Source organism: Triticum dicoccoides, chromosome 6B (genome assembly GCF_002162155.2).
Source record: "Triticum dicoccoides isolate Atlit2015 ecotype Zavitan chromosome 6B, WEW_v2.0, whole genome shotgun sequence".
NCBI classification, from domain to species: domain Eukaryota; kingdom Viridiplantae; phylum Streptophyta; class Magnoliopsida; order Poales; family Poaceae; genus Triticum; species Triticum dicoccoides.
Window position 1 is genome coordinate 620,480,812 of NC_041391.1, and position 19,308 is coordinate 620,500,119.

A 19,308-nucleotide genomic window follows, 5' to 3' on the forward strand; every position below is an offset into this window, starting at 1 on the left:
GCCGTACATATTTAAGTCATACGAATCGTTTTTTTGTGTTTTAACATAAAATCCCTTGACCTTTCGGTTAATCAATCCGTAGTTTATCTAAAACAAAATTATCCATATCTTTTAAATCTTTTAACATATTATATATGAAATTTGATTAGAAAAATGTGTAGAATCCAAATATGTTGTTACTTTTAGCTATTAAATATTTCTAAACTATTAATTTGGATGCAAACATAATCTATAGTGCACGGTCTGGGTTTTTTTTCCGCACTGGCGGCGATCCAAATTGCAAATAAACACACATTAAAACCAGATTGAGAGGGAAAAAACATTGATAACCACGCATGCACAACTCTGAAAAACCTCACGGAAAAAAACAACATTTTCTCATCTTATTCTCAATGATTGTGTGTGCACGCGAGCGCGCGCACGCGTGTATGTGTGTGTGTGTTTGTGTGTATGTGTGTGAGAGAGAGACGCCTTAGGATTGACAACATTCAAATGCGTTTTCGTTGTGTGAGCATTGAGACCACCACCGGGAACACAAATGTGATGCAATTTTAAAATAAAGAACGTCTACGTATCAAGGTCTCAAGTCGTGGTTATTGGGTTAAGAGCGTGTGTGTTTTTCTGTCCCGTTGCAACGCACGGGCTCTTTTGCTAGTATATTACAAAGATAAGTTCAATTTCTTTTTTGATTTTTTCTAGCACTTTTTAAAATTTACTATTCATAAAGTAAGAACTTCCGCGATGTTTACGAGATTTATTATGCCGATTCGTTCCCGTAAACAAAATGTAGGAGACGGTCTGGACCGGATCCGTCTCGACTCTCGACCACAGCTCTCGCTTTCGTCCGCTCCCATATCCCGCTCGCGCGTGCGGTGCAGTGCCCATGGCGAGTCCGCCGTCGCCGCGCCTCCTCTGCGCCCTCCTCGGCGACCGCATCGGCGCGCTCTCCGCCAGGCCGCTCCTCCGCGCCGCCGCCCCAGGCAGAGGTACGCGCCCCTCCCACTTCGCGCTTCGGCTCAAAGGCTTGCCGCGTCAGCTCCTCCGGGGGAAACATTTGCTCAGAGGACGGCTCGGGTCTCCTCTTGCAGGGCACAGGCGGGTGACGTGCCAGGCCACGAGAACGCTCTCCAGCCTGGTGGACGCCCTCTTCAACAGGAGGTGAGCTCCCCGGTCGCCATTCCCTGCCCTGCCTGTTGGAGGTGACGACAGCACTAGATTAGCTGCGAGCTGTTATTTTTGGGCAGATAGAGTGGTCATTGCAACACAACTTTATAGTGATACAGCTTGACCCATCAATGGATACGTAATGGCCTGATTTTGGCTATCTTGGAGGAACACATGTACTGTATTTCCCATCTTTTATGCCAACCGCTATAACTGGAGCTGAAGCTGAAATGCCAGTTTATTGATTGCCTTTATCCAGTGCATAGCAACCCAAATCCACAACTTGGTGCATTGACCTTGACCACATAGGGAGATATGTTTATTGCTAGTTGATTTCAGGGGCTCCCTTTCCCCCAATACCATGCATTGGAAGCTTCGTTAAGGTTTGGGTGGTAGTGGTTCAATGCAACATTTACATATATGCAGTTGCTATCCATCGGGCAACTTAAAAGAAATATCGGATCAGTCGATTTTCGATGAAAGAGAGCAGTGCAACAACGAGGGCTTTGCCAGGACCTCCCTGGAGGCGGGGACGATGGGGCTCGCCAAGGCGTCGTGGCCGGAGCGGAGGAAGAACCTTGACTGGTTTGGATTGGGGGTGGGGGGACCTAAAAAATCGACCGGAAGCAAAAGTTTTTTCAGGCACCTGGTGCATAGGTGCCCCCTTACAAAGTTTTTTCAGGCACCTGGCGCATAGCCGCATAGGTGCCTCCTCACATGTACTGTTCTGTACTACCTCTGTCTCAAAATGTAAGACATTTTTTGTAGGCTAGGTAGTATGTGTGAGTACCGATCAGGGATGTCGTGCGGCTTGTGCCAATCCATGGAACTATCAAACTTGGCCATATCTTAATACTCATGAAGATGTTTTGAGACACATCATGCATTTTGATCATCATAGAAAGTTGCTTATAATGTCCCCTTGCAACAAAAACTAGAGAGGGTGAACTACATGGTTCAAGAAGTCATTTTGGAACACAAGGCCCAACAGGGAACTACTTCTATTATCAACAGTAGTAGGATATTCTTGTTCTGGTGATATGATCTAACTGAATATTTTCTTTCTGGAAACATTGCTGTGGTGCTTTCATTTCAAGGAGATAGAATGCTAAGAAAGTAAGAAGTGAGATAATGCTTGTATCAAAGTAAGATAAACAATATTTGAAGCACCGTTAGATAAACGGGTACAAAATTCCCTGAGTTTACTGATCTTATGGTGAAAATCAAGGCATACTTTATGTTGTGCCTGTTAATTATATTACTTATAGTGTGTGGAAAATACGGTTGAATTGGTCTATGCCTTTAAATTGTGTCCATTGTATCTCTGATACATTTACTCTTGTATGGAGCATACATGTAGATTCACATTTACGTTTTTTTTTCTTTTTTGGACTTCCACAGAAGTCGGGATGACTCACTGGAAAATAACCCTAGACGCCTACGACCTGGGAAAGTGTCTCCTCGTCTAACCATTCCCAGTCATATACAGCGGCCTCCTTATGTCAATTCCCGTCAAAGACCTCAGATGAACGATGGACCTGAAATACATGATGAAAAAGGGATCGAATGCATGAGAGCTTCTGGAAAGCTTGCCGCGCAAGTTTTGAAGTTTGCTGGAACACTTGTAAATGTAATGTTATTATTGGCATTGGTACCTGATTATTCTTTTTAGTCGCGGAACATTACATTCACAACGGAAACCTCATTCCATTCATCCAATACTTTGTTAAGAGAAAAGAGCACACTGAGCAAATGGATCCTCTGGTAAAGGTTAAGGTGCAGGACACAACTGATACACATTTTAGACACCTTTTAAGTAGTTTGTGAAGTAGAAGTCCCTTCTCATGAAGTACCGCATTTCTGAAAAGTAGCCCATAGACTAGGGTGGTCTAAGACTCGAGTGTCAAAAATTGATCGGTTCTTATTTACAGCCAGGCATCACAGCTGATGAGATAGATAAAGCAGTGCACCAAATGATAATAGATAACGGTGCATACCCGTCACCTCTTGGTTATTGTGGATTCCCGAAGAGTGTTTGTACTTCAGTGAATGAATGCATCTGTCACGGGATACCAGATTCTCGTCCACTTGAGGTAAGCAATCCAGCATCTGGAGACAATGACTTTGAATACATACCAATCAATTTACAGTTAATCTTTTTTTTGGGCAGGATGGCGATATCATCAACATCGATGTTACTGTCTATCTCAATGTAAGCCAAAGATAATCTATACATCTCCTGAGCTGACTATTGTTAAGTCGCTGTGCTTCCCTCACAGACAAAGTACAAGTAAAGAAAGAAACTGAAGTGCTTATTTGTGATAGATATCCTTTGTGATGATTTTCTAGAGGATATTTTGTTCTAGTGGTTTCTTGCTTGTTGTGAACAAACATCCAACATTCCTTTTTCTATATGAGAGAATGCAAAATCTATGTTGGGTGCAGATTCAGTTGATATATTACTTTAATTCCATCTGTTTATATATATATGGAGTATTGTGGATTTTTTTAATATAGATGCTGAAGCTATAGTTGGTATCTAAATTGACCCATTCCCTTTTTATGGTCTATGCATATTTGATTCCAGGGTTACCATTGGTATCTAAATTGACCCATTCCCTTTTTATGGTCTATGCATATTTGATTCCAGGGTTACCATGGTGATACATCTGCTACATTTCTCTGTGGTGATGTTGATGATGAAGCTAAGAAGTTAGTTCAGGTTATCTCAATTCTCTCATAAGAATATTCTGTCTAATACTCTGTCTCTAAATATGCATTAGTCTATGAAGGCAGGAACTCCAGCTGTTTGCTGGCATTAGTGATATGCCTGTACTCTCTTCCATGTTTTTCTTATTTTTTGGCTGTTGTACTTCCACAGGTATATGCCTGTACTCTCTTGCATCTTTAAGCAGTTGTATATATAGACATTGGGGAATAAGTACCAATGTAATCTGGACATAATTTGTTTGCATGTTAAAGATGTAACCATACTAAGTCACTTTATTTTCAGTCAGATGGCAATAAGGTCACATAATTTTTTCTTAGAGAAAAGGTTCTTTGCTATGCATTATTTCGTTCAAAGTTTTATGGAATGTTCTTTTTCCCAACCAGGTAACGAAAGAATCTCTTGACAAGGCTATATCAATCTGTGCTCCTGGGGTGGAGATCAACCGCATTGGTAGAACCATACAGTAAGTAAATGGGAGGCTTGCACACTTGTATTTTTCTCATCACTCTTTCGCAATATGTTGATTCTGTAACCAGGGGATTCTATATTTCAGAAACTTTCTGCGGCAAAAGTTAGAAATCGGTGCTGTTTGGTTCTTTTGCATCTAGCACATAACTTGATATTGATAGTACCCATTTTCTTGGACTTCGATTACAGTGGACATAAGAATGGTTGCTTGTTTTTGAAAAGAAATAACTAATTGTGTCCTTGAAACAAACTATTTTGGTTTCTCTAGAGCTTATTCCCACCGCAGTTTCTCTGGGCAGCTCTGGAGAAGCTGTTTCTGCACAAGCTGCGGCCCAAAAGAACTGGGCCTAAACGTACTTTCCGTGCCATGTTAGCTTGTGTTGCACTGAACTTGGCTTGCTAGAATTTGGATATTTTGTGCCAGTACCTGATACAGTGACAGACTGACAGAGGTAGACTGAGTACTGGTTGAGTTTGTTGGACATAATTAAATCGAAAGCTTATTCCTTCTATCTATAGATTTGTAATTATTATATTTTGTGCTTACTGGATATCGTCGTCATTTCTTCAAACGCACTACCTGACTGAAGATTTCAAACTTTGAAGGGATCATGCAGATAAATTCAAATATGGTGTAGTTCAACAATTTGTGGGCCATGGGGTAGGGAAAGTGTTCCATGCTGAGCCTGCAGTGCTTCATTTCCGTGAGTTCAACATGAGAAACCATTGGATTTGCTCTACTTCAGTGTAGATATGGAATATATGTGCTGCCGTGGACTGACGTCTCTTGAATTTACAGGCAATAATGAAAAGGGCCGCATGATTTTGAACCAAACATTTACCATAGGTACATTTTTCCACTGTCGCTACAGTCTATGCACATAGCGTGTCCTTATTTCAATAATCAGCTTGGGATTAAAGAATCTGCATGCTTGTTAGATTGAAATAGATAAGATTGGCACACATTAGATTTGATTATACTTCATAAATCGGAACTGTGTTCCTTGTAGACATAGCTTCAGTCAAGTTTACTTGTATAACTTATAAGGATCACTGGCCTTCATAAGAAGCATATGAACACTAACAGATTCTCCTGACTGTTGTGTGTCAATTCAGAGCCGATGCTAACCATAGGGAGCACAAACTCGACCATATGGTCCGACGACTGGACCGCGGTGACGGAGGACGGGAGCCTGACAGCGCAGTTTGAGCACACACTACTGATAACCGAAGATGGCGTGGAAATACTGACACAGTGTTAAGCCAGGCCGGATAACAGAGACGTCAATGAGTGAAAGGCTGGATAGCTGGGACAGAAGCTGCAATTTTTCTGGGGCTGCACATCGTCCAATCAAACTCCCAAGTGCAAAACTACACTTTTTTTATTTATCTCGATACGTTAGTAGGTTGATGCATAATAGATTATATATACGAAGTTTTGCATTGTTGTTGGGATTATAGGGTGAGCTTGCAGATCAGATCAGCCCCCTTGGTTGTTGCGGGTAGGCCTGAATTCTGACTGACTGCCTGGATTCTGATTGAGTTGGTTGGTTCTGGGGCTGATGAAAGCCATGTCTTGCCGCATTTGTTGGCAGAAAAAAAAAATGAAGATCTGCTTTGCTTTATTGATACTTCTCCGCGATTGATTATCAGCCTGATGCTGCTTCATCAATCAACACTTTTCTGCTGTCGCTCTCCAAAACAAGAGGGGGTTAAAATGGGAGGATGTTTGCTATGAGCTCCATGGAGCTCGGTTTCAAAATATCATTTTTTGCACCGTGATATTTTTTGATTTTTTTATGGAATATACATACACATGTATACTATGTATGTGCAAAATTCCATAACATTATACATATGTGGCATGCAAAAAAAGGACAAATATGTATTTATAGGAACTGTTTTACTTATGTGTTCTGCTCTATTCTGTCTGTAATTAGAATCAGAATTGCTTGCAATTAGAGCAAACCATTCTGGCATTTTTGCCAATACTTGTTCTGCTAAAAGTTGGGAGAATTACGGCGCCCAATGGCAACCATCCACGTAGCTCCACCGATCCGCTGTAATCTCACCGACCACAACAAATCTGCCACAACCGCTCGGCTTTTTTACCCCAGCCTACGCGTTGTCGGCAGTTCTTTCACTGGCAACCGGGCCCAACGGCGCTGTCATGTGCCGGGGCCCACGCGCCAGAGAGGAGGAAAATCCCGCACTACCACCTTCACGCCTCCACCCTCCATGCTATCTGTCCACCCCCCTCAAGTTGCTCCCCAACTTCCATTTGCGGAAACGGGAAGGCCCAGGCGAACGCGGAGAGAGGCTCCTGCCCTGCCCGGCCGGGATTCCAGAAGCTTCTAGCACTGTAGCATCCGAGCGCCGGGGGCGGGGCTGTAGCGCGGCGCACCGGCCCTCGCGGCGCGTGCTCCTGCGGCCGCGGGCGAGATCGAGGAGGCGGGGAGCTCGCGAATCGGGGGCGGCGGCGGCGGAGCGCAATGCCGCGCCGTCGGCGGTAGGGATGGCGGCAGCGGAGACGGCGGCGACATGGCGAGGGGAATAGCGCGGGCGGCGTCGTTCGGCGGCCGCGCGACTGCGGCGGGGTGGTTCTCGTACCGGCGCATCACCGTGGCCGTCTGCCTCGCCAACCTCGTCGTCGCGCTGCTCGTGCTCCGCTCCCTCACCTCCTTCGCCCCCGGGCCCAAACGTGAGGCGCCCGCTCCCCGGCCCCTCGCCGTGCCTGCGACGACTCTGGCAGTATCCGCGATCTGACTCGGTGTTAATTTTTTCGATTTTTTGTTAGGGGTTGAGGTGGTGCAGTACACGGAGGAGCAGATTAGGAGGGTGGAGGAGTCGATCCGGATTCGCCGCGAGGCCGAGCCCGTCGAGCTCGTCCAGGCGGTACCGCTCTTGAAAGCCTATTGCAGAATTCGATGGTGTTTATAGTTCATTGGTACTAGTTGTTATCATGGCTTTGCGATCTAATCCCTGAGGATTTTTGGGTGCCAAAGGTGAAGAAGCTGCAGAAGGTTTTTGCACGGGAGGAGAAAAGGCGGAAGGAGCTGCCTCTCGAGCTGAAGCTGAGGGTATCGTATGAGCTTGTGGGGCGGCTGAACAAGCTAGGGGATAACGGCAGTGCCATCCAGCAACGAGGTATATTTGCATATCTAGTTTCGAATTAGCAATAGTAGTGTACTATTACTGTTTTGTGTAGAATGAAGTGAGCTCCTGGCTTTCCATAATATGTGTGCATAACTTGGACTTGTATGTTTATCTTTGGTTATTGGTCGACAGCTTGACACACACCGGCTATTTTCTGTCAGCATGCCGTTTGATGTGTTCAGTTCAGAGAGGGCTGAATAGCTTGTCTGGAGGGTATATATTAGTACTATTTATTTCGACTAGTTTGTCAGATATATGTTGCATTGCTAAGTGCTTTCTTGCAAGTGTGAACTTCTATAGTACTCCGTAGTTGATTCCTTTTCACTTTTATAGTCTTAGATAGGCGTAGAGTTGCGGGATTTGAATACTGTACAAGTTTGAGACATTCTATCCATGATCAGGAAAAGCAACCCTCCTGATTGAAACAACTGAACATATGACAACCACATTAGACGATTCCCTCTTTTTAGTCGACTTGTCATATACTCCCTCCGTCCAGAAATACTTGTCGGAGAAATGGATGTATCTAGACGTATTTTAGTTCTAGATACATCCATTTTTACCTATTTCTCCAACAAGTATTTTCGGACGGAGGGAGTATTTACTTTTGTGTGTGTGACTGGCCAATTGGTGTATCAACCTAGCAGTGATGCCAGCTGCGATAATTTGATGAGCAAGTGCTGCATATTGATTGACCTGTTTGGCAGAAAAAAGGGTATATTCTATTTGTGTGTGTCTGTGTCTCCTTGATGGTATCAGCTGTCTGTCTCCTTGATGGTATCAGCTGTCTGGAGTTGCCATTATTTTGTTCCATTTATGTTCTGTGTGACGTTATAAATTAACGCTAAAAGTGAATTCATGTTTTTACTGTTTGTTACTTGCTTTTGCGATACATAAGATCTGGATTTATTTTACATCTGTTAGAAATACAGTTCATGGATTATTTGTTGTCTTGATTGGCGATAAATTGAAGTGCTTATGTTTCTATTCCCAAACATATGACAGAAGCTTTGGAATCATGGCGTGTTGAGACGCTAAAAGATGCAAAAAGTGCATCTACACAGAATTCATCAAATTTGGGCCTCTCCAGTGAGGAAGCACGTACGTGAGCTTTACTGTTAAACAATATATACTCACTTCTATGTGTTCATATTCCTTCATAATAATTTGGTACATGTGAGCTTTATAGTGTTAAACAATATATACTCACTTCTATGTGTTCCAATTCCTTCATAATCATTTGGTACATATTGGGTGCTTCTAAACGTTTTCTTTTGCTTTTGTTTCATAATTCTCAACTGTAATAGTTTGGTTTCACCCTTGTCTACAGGATTGTTAAAGCGAGCCCTGGAGTTCAACTGGCATGGGCTATTGGAGGATATTGGTCTTTGGATTTCACCAGAAGTCCCACACACCGAGCATGATGACAAACCTGAGAATGAACCAGAAGGTTGCTTCTCTACCATTGCCTATGTTAATTATGTTTCATGAAGCTCCGCATCGTGGTGCCAAAGTCTGACCCATTGTGTTAGAATTATAGTTACAGAATAGCTTTCGTATTTCTCAGAGAAATTGAGTCTCAAATAAATTGTTGCAGAAGAAGAAATAATAGCTGGTCCACCTTTGCATCCACAATGCAACACTGAGCTACATGCCGATTATGGTGGCGCTGCTGTGAGATGGGGATTAACGCACCACAAAGAATCTGCTGCTGATTGTTGTCAAGCATGTCTAGACCAGGCTAGGAATGCCAAGCCAGGTGAATTGAAGTGCAATATATGGGTATATTGCCCATCAGAGTTTGGTTGCTATTCACCAGATAAATATGAGCATAAACATCAGGAGTGCTGGTTGAAACAGGTACGCCTGCCTTTTTGCGAGTCTGTTTCTAACCATTGAATCGATTGCCCTGTATGTTTGCATGTTTAACCATATCTTGTTCGGAGCGGTGTTAGAATTATCTGATTCTTCCTGCTTAATGGACCTGCATCTGATATTTTAATGAATGTTGTATATGTGAAATGGTACAGTTTACTGTTTAGTTAGGAGCACTTTATTATAGAATTAGGGGAGAAAATGGTGTTTATGAATGGTCGTCAGTCATTTTAATAGCGGAAACAAAACATAGGTCATGTGCGTACATGTGTCCTTACTGTACGGGAATGGGGAGAGAAACCAGTGTTTATGAATGATCGGTAGTGATTTGAATAACAAAACCAAAATATGGGTCATGCTTATACACGGGTTACTATTCTACATGTGATGCAACAATCCTGTCCTAATAGTTTAAACAGGAACATTAGTTATCCACTATAATTCTTGAAATTGTAATCAACTGTGCTCCTGCAGCTGACTGTAGCCTGTACACTTTCAAGTGTGTTTTATTTTATTTTTAGCCAAGCTCCCTTTCTTGTGTTGAACTTTTTAACTAGTCTCAGTAATCATTTAGGATGATGCATTGGACAAGTTTGTGGTGTGGTACATTCTTAATGGGCTAAATATAAAGAATATAAATCTATCTACAGCAAAACATGTGATGCCATAAATGGTGCTGGTGTATGGTTTCCCCGTTTTACATGTTGCTCATACTGATTGCTTTATGTTTACCCACTGTCATTGTACAACTGTTGAAACTTCAGTTCTGGTAACAGCCATTTGTCTCATGTTATACTGGTTGTAAGAGCATCTCCAGCCGTTCGGCCCCCCAGGGCGCCGAAAAACTACGGCCTGGGGGCGAGCCGGTGCTAGTTCGGCCCCTGGGGGCGGCCTAGCTCCCAGCCACGCCCCCAGGCGCCGCCCCCCAGCCACGGCAAAATCAAACGTAGTTCATTCCCGTGCCCAAAATAGACGCCACAATCCGGCGATCAAGCGGCCAGTAGATCGGCGATCGGATGAAAAGTTCGGCGTACAAAAAGCAGAAAGGACGGATGGCAAAGCATCAGGCGGCGAGGTCGGCCTCCGGCGTCGGCGGAGTCGGCGTGCGCGGGCTTGACGGGGTCTCTGTGCTTGGCGGCGTGGCTTCTGTGCTGCGGGCAGTCTCGGCGGCATCATCGGTCGGGCTTGCCGGCGGCGTCGGCGTGTGCGTGGGCGTGGGCGGTGTCGGCGTGGGCGTGGGCAGCGTCGTCGAGGGAAGCTGGTCCAGGATGAGGCCAACATGCGCACTGTACCACGCCTTGACCGCCTCGTCGGTGCTTTGGAGCATGTCCGCCCCGCCCAGCAGGAACGCCAGGTCGGTGTTCCGCTTCTTCGCGGCGACGTTGGTCAGGAGTAGGTTGAGCTTGACGGCGGTGGTCGACATCAACGCCGACCACCGCGCCTCGGTCTTCTCTTCACGAAGGGCGGCCCGGACCTGTGCGTCGGCGAGGCAGTGCTGGATGGACTCCTGCACGCGAGCAGCGGCCGCGTCGGCGTGTTTCCCCTTCTTGGCACCTTTGTTGCCGTCCGGCCTCCCATCTGACGCGCCCGGAGTCGGCGTGTCCGGCTTGTAGGTCTCCTTGGCCTTCTTGAGGGTGCGCCGGACTTCCGCCCCCTTATCGCACTTGTCAATGCGCTTGTAAACGTGGAGGTACTTGAACTCGGCGTCGCTGTTGCTCTGCCGGTACAGGCCGAACATGCGCAACAACTGTGCGGGGACAAACAAACAGTTGGCGGCGCACACGACGAAGAGAGGCGGGAGACCGGCGTGGCATACCTGATCCTCAATGCTGGCGCCGCTCTCCGGGCGAGCGGCGACCTCCTCGACGACCCCATGCCATTTGTTGCACGCCCCCTGGATACGCCCCTAATGGTTTGCAATCGCCTTCGACCCGCGCTGCATGTAGACGCCTTTGAAGTAGGGGTCGACGAGCTTGCGCTCGTCGAACTCGGCCTTGATGCGTGCCCAGTACGTCTCGATGCTCTGGTTCGCGCCGGTGGTCGGGTCGAGGCAGATGACTTTCCATGCTTTGGCGAGGCATTCCTCCTCCTTGGACGCCCACTTGATGCGTGGCTCGCCTGACCTGGCCGTCCGCTTCTTCTTCTTGCGCCTCCTCGCTGACTCCTCCTCCTCGTCCTCCTCCTCCTGCTCCTCCTGTTCCTCGTCGCCGTAGACGTAGCCGAGCTCGCCGTCCATGCCGCAGCTGAGATCCACCGTCTCGTTCGCGGTGAAGCCGGGAGACGCGGCGGCCGCGGCCGAACCTTCCGCGATGATGTCGTCCATGTCGGCCTCGGTCTTGTCGGCGTCGCCGAGGTGCGAGAAGGGCAGTGCGCAACGGCGGAGAGGGGGCGTCGGGGAGGACGCGTACGCGGGCGGCGAGTAGTTGTATGGAGGGTACTGCAGCCGGTGAAGGCGGGCGAGGGCGTGCGTTGGGCCGGGTGTCCATGGGGGAAAGTGACGTTTGGGTTGAACCCACCGTGCGCGTTCCCGTCGGCGTAGCCCGGCGATCCCCATGGCTGCGGCGACGGAGACCCGACGCCTTGTTGGCCCCAGGGCGCGTACTGCGCGTGGTTGCCGGGGGGATTCATCCCCGCGCGAGTCGCCTCGGCCTCGGCCTGGTCCGCCGAAGCGGCAGCCGCGCGTGCCGTGTTGTCGCGGGCCTTCTTGGCGAGGGCCCTGTTCCGCCGGTCGGCGGTGACGGCCTCCCGTCGCTGCACTTCTACCCTCCAATCGGCGTTTGTCATGCCCGGCGGCTTCCTCTGCTTCGTCTGGGCAACGGAGGCGGTCGCGGTTGCCGCGGCGCGGGGGACGGCGTACTTCTTCGGTGCCATGGCGGCCGGCTGGGAGGCGAGCGGGAGGGAGATTGGCGGGAGGAAAGGAGGAAATGGGGAGGGAAGTGGGGAAAAGTGGGAAGAAACGGCGGGAAGAGGCGCTCGACTCGCCGACAGGGCGGACCCACGCGCCCTTTTCGCTTGTGCCGGCGCCCCAGGCACCCCCCAGGGCGCCGGGTTCTGCCTGGGTCCGCCGGCACCAGTTTCGGCCCGAGCTGGCGAAAAACGGGCTTCTTGGGGGGCGACTGGGCCGTTTTTTCAGCGCCGGCGTGGCAAAAACGTCTGGGGAGGGCCTGTTGGGGGCGCGGCTGGAGATGCTCTAATTTCTTGCTGTTATCTTGCACAAGTCTGGTCTGTGACAATATGATTGTTTAGAGTATGGTTCGACTTGCTGCTCTTGCTACATGGCCGGGCAAATACTTTTGTGATATGCACTACCGGTGTATTTTTTGCCAATGTTTACCTACGCACGAGGCTTTGTTATATAGTCAAATCATTCATCTAAATTTAAACTGATGTACCTCACATTGTTAACTTTTATTTCCTGTTAAGATGACATGAGCTGTTCATTGTTCTTGTTCGCACAGCCTAATTATCTTGTGATGCTTTGCAGGCTGACCAGCCTAAACTGAACTTCAAAGACAAGTATTCCGAGTCTTACAGAGATTCTCATCCGAGAGCCCCTGTTGTTGTGCCCTGGATGTCAGGTGTCACCAGCGCGTGAGCAGCTCGTTCAGAGACTGGGAGATTTGCACTGACAAACCTTCATATACCGATTCTTTCATTTGCCACGACACCGTTTTGTTTTCCTTGGTGTATATGATGTAAAACCTAGATTAGACGATTTGATGAAAGCAAAAGGCTCCTTTGAGGCAGGCTTGTTGAGGTGCAGGGGCCAAGGGACGTGGTGTAGATGAACTAAATCCAATTTGATTCAGCTCACGGCCGCGGCCCACTTTTCCACTCTACCGGTTGGTTTTCTGTGTTGTCAACGAGTTGATCACCAAGCTCCTGTGCTGTTTTCATGTAAAATGCATTGCCAGTAACATATGAACATGGGGTTGCAACTATACACACGAAAGCTATAAAAGATCGATTGTCGTCTAGCTGGGTGGCGAGGGGTGCTTCTATCTCTTGCCGGCCGTGCCATTCTGGTTCGTGCGGTCCTTAGGGCCTTACCTATCTACGCCATAACTGCTCTACTGCTCCTGGTGGGCATTGTCCAGGTCATTTTTTTGGGCGGGACAGGAAAAGGTGTTTGGTGGGCAGTGTAAGGCCTCCTTTGGTTTAGAGGAATTTCATAGGAATTCTAGAGGATAGGATTTTTATAGGATTTTTTCCTTTAGAGCCCTTTGGTTTATAGGAATGATTCCTATTCCTACATAGGATTGGTTCCTATCCTCCACATTTCATAGGAAAATAAAAAAGAGCCTAGACTCAATGGAAAAATTCCTTTGGTGTCAACCAAATGACATCTTGTTTCCTATTCCTACTCATAGGATTTGAGATACATGTCATCTCATTTCCTACAAGATTCCTATTCCTGTGATAATCCTATCCTATGAACCAAAAGAGGCCTAAAGTAGATTGAGAATTTGTTTGTGTGCCGTTCTCACATGGGAGGTCTAGGTTTCTCCTCTCTCCAACACTTAAACTCTTGCCTGCTTCTTTCCCATCTAAATAAACTTCACTCGTACATTGCTTCCAGAGGTAGCTCTCATCTTGCTATGAAATATGGATGGTATGATACTCATGACCTTGATTCTCCGCATCCCTTTGAGTCTAACATTTGGCATGATATTGCCAAGGGGCTAGAATTCTTCCGATCCATAACTAAGGTCACTGGCGGAGCTACGTGGTGTGTCTTCCGATCCATAACTAAGGTCACTGGCGGAGCTATGTGGTGTGCTGCAGGTTTCATGCCCCCCCCCTCCCCAGCCCATGAATATTTTGTGAAGAAACATTGTTTAGGATGACACAAATTAAGAGAAATACAATATTTGGCCCCTCCACACAATTATATTTGGCTATTTGCCCCCTCAGTAATATCTCGCTAGCTCGGCCACTGACTAAGGTGGATATCGGTAATGGTATGACAACCGCTTTCTGGCTAGATATATGGTTTAAAGGATCCATTGAAAACCTTGCAACAATTTCCCCTGCTCTTTTCTCTCATACTCTCAGACCCGCGGCCACTGTCGCACGGGTGCTAGGCTATCCTGCTTTGAACATTGACCTGGTTCCTCGCCTTACTCATGCCGCCGAACTTGAATTGGAAAACCTTCGCGCTATGCTTGCACTTGTTTCCTTGAATTTGCAGGTAATGGACAAACGAACAGGACGTTTTGATGGCAACCCTATGAGTTGCAACTTGTCTTACAAGACTGTTTGGATCAACAAGCCAATTGACCCCTTCGCAACGGCCATTTGGAAGAACTATTCACCCAACAAATGCAGAATTTTTCTTTGGCTAGCACACAAAAATCGGCTATTCACCAACAAAAGACGTTTCAAAGGGGGTTAACCTCCGTCTGCTGGCCGTTCTGCCCGGATACCGAATCAATCACTCACCTCCTCCTTCAATGCCACCTGCTGCGTCCGTTTTGGGAAGAGTTGAATTCAATTACTGCCACGCTACTGGTGGACCTACACCATCTCTGGGACAGGGACTGACCAACAAACCTCGCTCCACGGTTATCATTGCTATTATGTGGAATATTTGGAAAAGAAGAAATGCAAAAGCTTCTTGGAATGAACTTCAACCGATCAACCTCGTAGCCCGCTCGGCTGCCAACGACCTCATGCTTTGGTCCAATAGATGCTCCAATGAGAAAGTTCAGTACCTTCTTCGAGATTGGAGTACCATGTTGTTCCACTTATCTATGGGGTTGTAGCTTAATTGATTTGTACTCTCACCCCTCCCCCCCCTTGCCTTGTAAATGTACTCTGTTATCAATGAAATGGTTCAGGCCGGCGTTAGTCCGCCGTAGCACCGCAAAAAAAAAGAGCTATAAAAGAGAAATCTTGGACGTACTGTATGTTAACATGTGAACCTATAAAACTTCAGTGCATGCTATCCTCTCATGACACGCCGATGATACAGAAATCGAATAGGGCCTCTGCTTTCGCATCAGAAGCATGGGAGAACTTATCCCCTCAACACACAACGACAATATAGAAATCGAATGGAGCTCTGCTTTCGTCTAGTGAGTGAGTTTTTCCCTTCCTTCTCAAACTTGATCGCCTTCTTTTGGGGAGAATGAAAGGACTTTTTCCCGAAATCCAATTTGGCTCACGCGTGAAAAATGATTTTTTTAAATGTCAAAAAAATCCCAATTTTTTTTTATGTATTCATAGGTACATCCAAATGCTACCTCAAAGTTTTAGGCAAACAGGTTAAACATTTTGGCATGTGCAAAAATAATAATATTTGAACACCAAATGTTACCTAAAAATTGTTTTTCACTGACGAAACACCACTGCTCCGTTTTGCACGAAAATTGTTAAGCCTGCTTACGACACTAACATGAACATCCACAAAAAAATCCAGAACTTTTTTACTAAAACATTTACCACTTTTTTGAGGTATTGTTCATCCGGGAGCAAGTGCTCCCGGGAGCCAAAACGCTCCCCCCGAAATACATTTTCTCTCTCAGGAGCCTTATCGGGTTCAATGGCCTTTTCTTGCATAGATAAACACTTTTTACCCGTTTCCCTGCAAACTTTCCTCAAACATTGGCACCAGTAAGTTTGTTTCTCCCTTGAGACACACCGAAGACCAAGCGTCACAAGATCAGAAAAGTGTCCATAGACCCATCACGAAATCCCATGCTCATGGCAAGGTAAATGGATGGCATGTATCTTTAAGATCACTTTGCTCTACATCATGTGTTGAGCAGTTCATGCCGACGAGATCTCCTCAAAGACCAGGGTTACCGATGTAGGTATGCATCTGGTATCAAGAGCTTGTAGCTGTTGTCCGGATGGTTATTGTTTTATGACAAGTTCAAGTGGCTCAAATAAGTTAGAGCATCTCTAGTAGACCCCTTATATCGTGCCGAACTGCAAAATAACTGCCAGTTTACAGTTTTGCACGAAAAAGTGGCCCGAACAGATATCGTATCGGACCGCGGCCTTTAAAATTTTTTGCGGGGCGCGGCAAATTCTCCCCATCAACCTTCAGAAACACGGGGTGGGAGGCCGACCCGAGGGTGACCCCTATAGCTAGCGAGATTTGGCGGGAGGGACATCTCCACGTGGCAGTTCCCGCTCTCCCTTCCCTCTGTCGCCATTGATCTTCCTCCACTTGCTTCAGACCACCTTCCGCGGCACTGTACCGCCACCATGGACGCCTCCCAGTCGTCGCCCATCACCGTAGAAGTCATGGACGCGCCAACCCCTCAAGCAGATCTCGTCGCCAGCTATGTCGCGCCCGTCGCTGTTCAAGCCTCCACCGCCCATCCCCGCAAGCGCTAGGGCAACTTCGTCGTCTAGACCGTCGCTCCCGCAGCCGTCGCCGCCATTGCGAATCCGGTCCAGGCCGTCCCCATCCCGCTAGTGAAGATGCACAAGGTGGCGGGGGTGAAACTGAAGGCGGCCAAAAAAGGTACTGTGAGAACTGCGCCACCACCTCCTCCGGTCACCACCGCACGAGCTTCCCCAAGGACGCCCGCCGCTGCCGCTGCCGCTGTCGCCGCGGCCGCCGAGGTGTCCGACATAATGGGCGCAAGGTATGAAACTTTGATTTTCTTTTAGTTGTTTTCACTTTTCGCCATTGTGATTGTTCTTGACTTGTGAAGCAAAATTATAGCGCAGGTTTGCATGATGTGACTGCCGAGTTTGTGCACATGTTGAACGACAACGCCGTCGACATTGATCAAGCCTTGATCGATGGATTTTGTATGAGTTCTTTTGGGTCATGGATGAAAACTAATTTCCGTGCAAACTATGTTTGATTGTTCGAATGTGTAGCCATTTATCCAAATTGCGGTCAAATTGTCTAATTTGTTTTTTCTGATTGAGGGCTGGCGTGGGCTGCAAAATATTCTGTTTTACTGTTCGACCTTGCAGGGTTTGTTCGGTCGCAACCCGTGCCAGTCCTCAAAACACGGTTTCCGTGGCCCATATACTCACTTTAAAGGTCCGCGCGATAGGGGTCTGCTAGAGATGCTCTTAGGGCTGAAAAAGTTCATGGCATTGCTCAAATAAGTTCATGTGTTGTGCTGCTACATCTTTTCCTTTTTCTTTCATATGCATCATCTTTAACCCAAAAACCTGAACCATCGCACTGCAATGATTTACAATTTTCATCTGAGAGCTCTTCTAGGCGTGAACTATGGTGGGCACACCTAGCTGTGCTGCTATAGCACCAAAACCACGACACGACGAACATTTGATTTTGTTGTACACCAATACGGCTCCTTGTCACGTCCTCTTGTGATTAATCAGCTGCAGCTGCATCGACAACTCTAGGTTCCATAGCACGTCGCCCATGGGCGGCCGCTCCGTGCCTTCGTGCGCAAGACACTCCACGGCCGTCTCAGCGAACTTCTCAAGGCATTCCGGCGCGACCTGGTCCTTGATCACCGCGTCGACGGCGTCCGGCAGGGTGCCGTTCCGGTGGCATTCCAGCCCGTGTTCGGCGAGGCCGACGGCCTGGTCCCCTGGCGGCAGCGCCGGCCGCGCCATGAGCGCCTCGAAGAGCACGACGCCTAAGGAGTAGACGTCGGACTTCATCGTGGCGTGCTTGGAGTTGGAGAGGCCGAAGTCCGAGAGCTTGGCGACCCAGTTCTCGTCGAGGAGGACGGTGGTGGCCTTGACGTCGCCGTGGACGACGCCGCCGGCGTGCAGGCAGTGCAGGCCCCGCGCGGCGCCCATGCACGCGTCGAGGCGGCGCCACCACGGCATCACCGGCTTGCCGCTTTCGCCGCGCAGGTGCTCCCGCAGCGTGCCGCGCGGCATGTACCGGTACACGAGGATGGTCTCCTCCCTGTCCGAGCAGAAGCCGAGGAGCGGGACGAGGTGCCGGTGTCGCAGGTTGGACAGCGCCTCGATCTCCGCCCGGAACTCGCGCGCGCTCCGGCCCGGCGACGGGTCGGCCCGCTTGATGGCCACCGCGGTGCCGCCGTCCACGACGCCGCGGAACACCTTCCCCCGCCTGCCCACGCCGACCACCAGCGCCTCGCTGAAGTTCCGGGTCGCCGCCTTGATCTCGGACAGCGAGAAGGAGCGGTGCTCCGGCAGCCACTCGCCGTTGCTAGTCTCCCCCATTTTCTTCTTCTTAATCCTCTTTTTGACGTACAGGTATGTCGCCTTCGCCGCGCAACCGATGGCCGCGGCGGCGCCGCCCATGACCGCCACCAACACGTGCATCGGACGTACGTCGGTGCAGCAGTGCAGTGCAGAGGGAGATCTGTGGTCAGTTAGTCTTAGGCAGAGAGGAGCGATCGAGTTGAAGAGACGAGCGCGCCGAGCGCAGGTGTTGGGGAGCGTTTGGCGGCTGGGTACCAAGTCCTGTGCATCTGCATGGGCGAATCAGTCTGCCATTGACACGGGGTGCAGCCGTGCGAGCAGGTGGGCCACGCGTGCGCGAGGCGAGACCGATCGCGCCATCGCGGGAGACTTGAAGGAAATCTCCGGCACACCTGGCCTGTCCGTGACGGCCAAAAGTTCCTACGCTCAGCCATCTTTGGTTACTCGCAGCATTTTTGTGTTCTCTGCGAGCCTGATGGAGCCTAGCCTAGCCTAGCCTAGCCTAGCCGAGGAAAGGGATAACTATATTTTTCGTCCTGCCTCCTGTGCCTTAGTTCGGTTACACCCTTTGTTAAGAGGATTGAAGGGGATTTTGGGGGGTTTTGACTTGTAGGGGATTAAATTCACCCCAATCCCAGCCAAAACCTCTTCACAACCCTGTCAACCGAACACAACCTGAGGGAGTTTAGAAATCGTCTCTTCACTTCGAAACCACCAAAACCCAGTCACAAACCTGTGAACCAAACTGTGATTGGATGGTTAGGAGGACAGTGGTATTTTTGACGCATCGG

The 19,308-nt window shown here is 48.3% G+C and overlaps 3 protein-coding genes across 3 annotated transcripts; 2 read left to right on the forward strand and 1 right to left on the reverse strand.

Annotated features, from left to right (window-relative positions):
* Window positions 1–803: 803 nt before the first annotated feature.
* On the forward strand, window positions 804–5,988 carry LOC119322262 (methionine aminopeptidase 1D, chloroplastic/mitochondrial-like). Its single transcript, XM_037595751.1, has 10 exons — window positions 804–986; window positions 1,089–1,158; window positions 2,566–2,794; window positions 3,096–3,257; window positions 3,335–3,376; window positions 3,815–3,886; window positions 4,279–4,358; window positions 4,970–5,067; window positions 5,163–5,210; window positions 5,480–5,988. Exons 1-10 carry the CDS (start codon window positions 884–886, stop codon window positions 5,623–5,625), a joined length of 1,050 nt encoding a protein of 349 aa, XP_037451648.1. The 5' UTR covers window positions 804–883; the 3' UTR covers window positions 5,626–5,988.
* A 641-nt stretch (window positions 5,989–6,629) lies between these two features.
* On the forward strand, window positions 6,630–13,335 carry LOC119322263. Its single transcript, XM_037595752.1, has 7 exons — window positions 6,630–7,064; window positions 7,161–7,258; window positions 7,369–7,510; window positions 8,525–8,620; window positions 8,850–8,969; window positions 9,117–9,379; window positions 12,879–13,335. The coding sequence occupies exons 1-7, from the start codon at window positions 6,905–6,907 to the stop codon at window positions 12,987–12,989; spliced, it is 990 nt and encodes a 329-aa protein (XP_037451649.1). The 5' UTR covers window positions 6,630–6,904; the 3' UTR covers window positions 12,990–13,335.
* A 4,354-nt stretch (window positions 13,336–17,689) lies between these two features.
* Window positions 17,690–18,616, reverse strand: LOC119321339 (receptor-like protein kinase ANXUR2). Its single transcript, XM_037595059.1, has one exon. It carries the CDS (start codon window positions 18,614–18,616, stop codon window positions 17,690–17,692), a length of 927 nt encoding a protein of 308 aa, XP_037450956.1.
* Window positions 18,617–19,308: the final 692 nt, after the last annotated feature.

Bases quoted from the DNA above. Each gene is read 5' to 3' on its own strand.
- LOC119322262 (XM_037595751.1), top strand. From the start codon at position 884: ATGGCGAGTCCGCCGTCGCCGCGCCTCCTCTGCGCCCTCCTCGGCGAC. The intron at 987-1,088 runs GTACGCGCCCCT...CTCCTCTTGCAG, and splicing joins CGCCGCCGCCCCAGGCAGAG to GGCACAGGCGGGTGACGTGC. The intron at 3,258-3,334 runs GTAAGCAATCCA...TTTTTTGGGCAG, and splicing joins CAGATTCTCGTCCACTTGAG to GATGGCGATATCATCAACAT.
- LOC119322263 (XM_037595752.1), top strand. From the start codon at position 6,905: ATGGCGAGGGGAATAGCGCGGGCGGCGTCGTTCGGCGGCCGCGCGACT. The intron at 7,511-8,524 runs GTATATTTGCAT...AACATATGACAG, and splicing joins CAGTGCCATCCAGCAACGAG to AAGCTTTGGAATCATGGCGT. The intron at 8,970-9,116 runs GTTGCTTCTCTA...AAATTGTTGCAG, and splicing joins ACCTGAGAATGAACCAGAAG to AAGAAGAAATAATAGCTGGT.
- LOC119321339 (XM_037595059.1), bottom strand. From the start codon at position 18,616: ATGGGCGGCGCCGCCGCGGCCATCGGTTGCGCGGCGAAGGCGACATAC.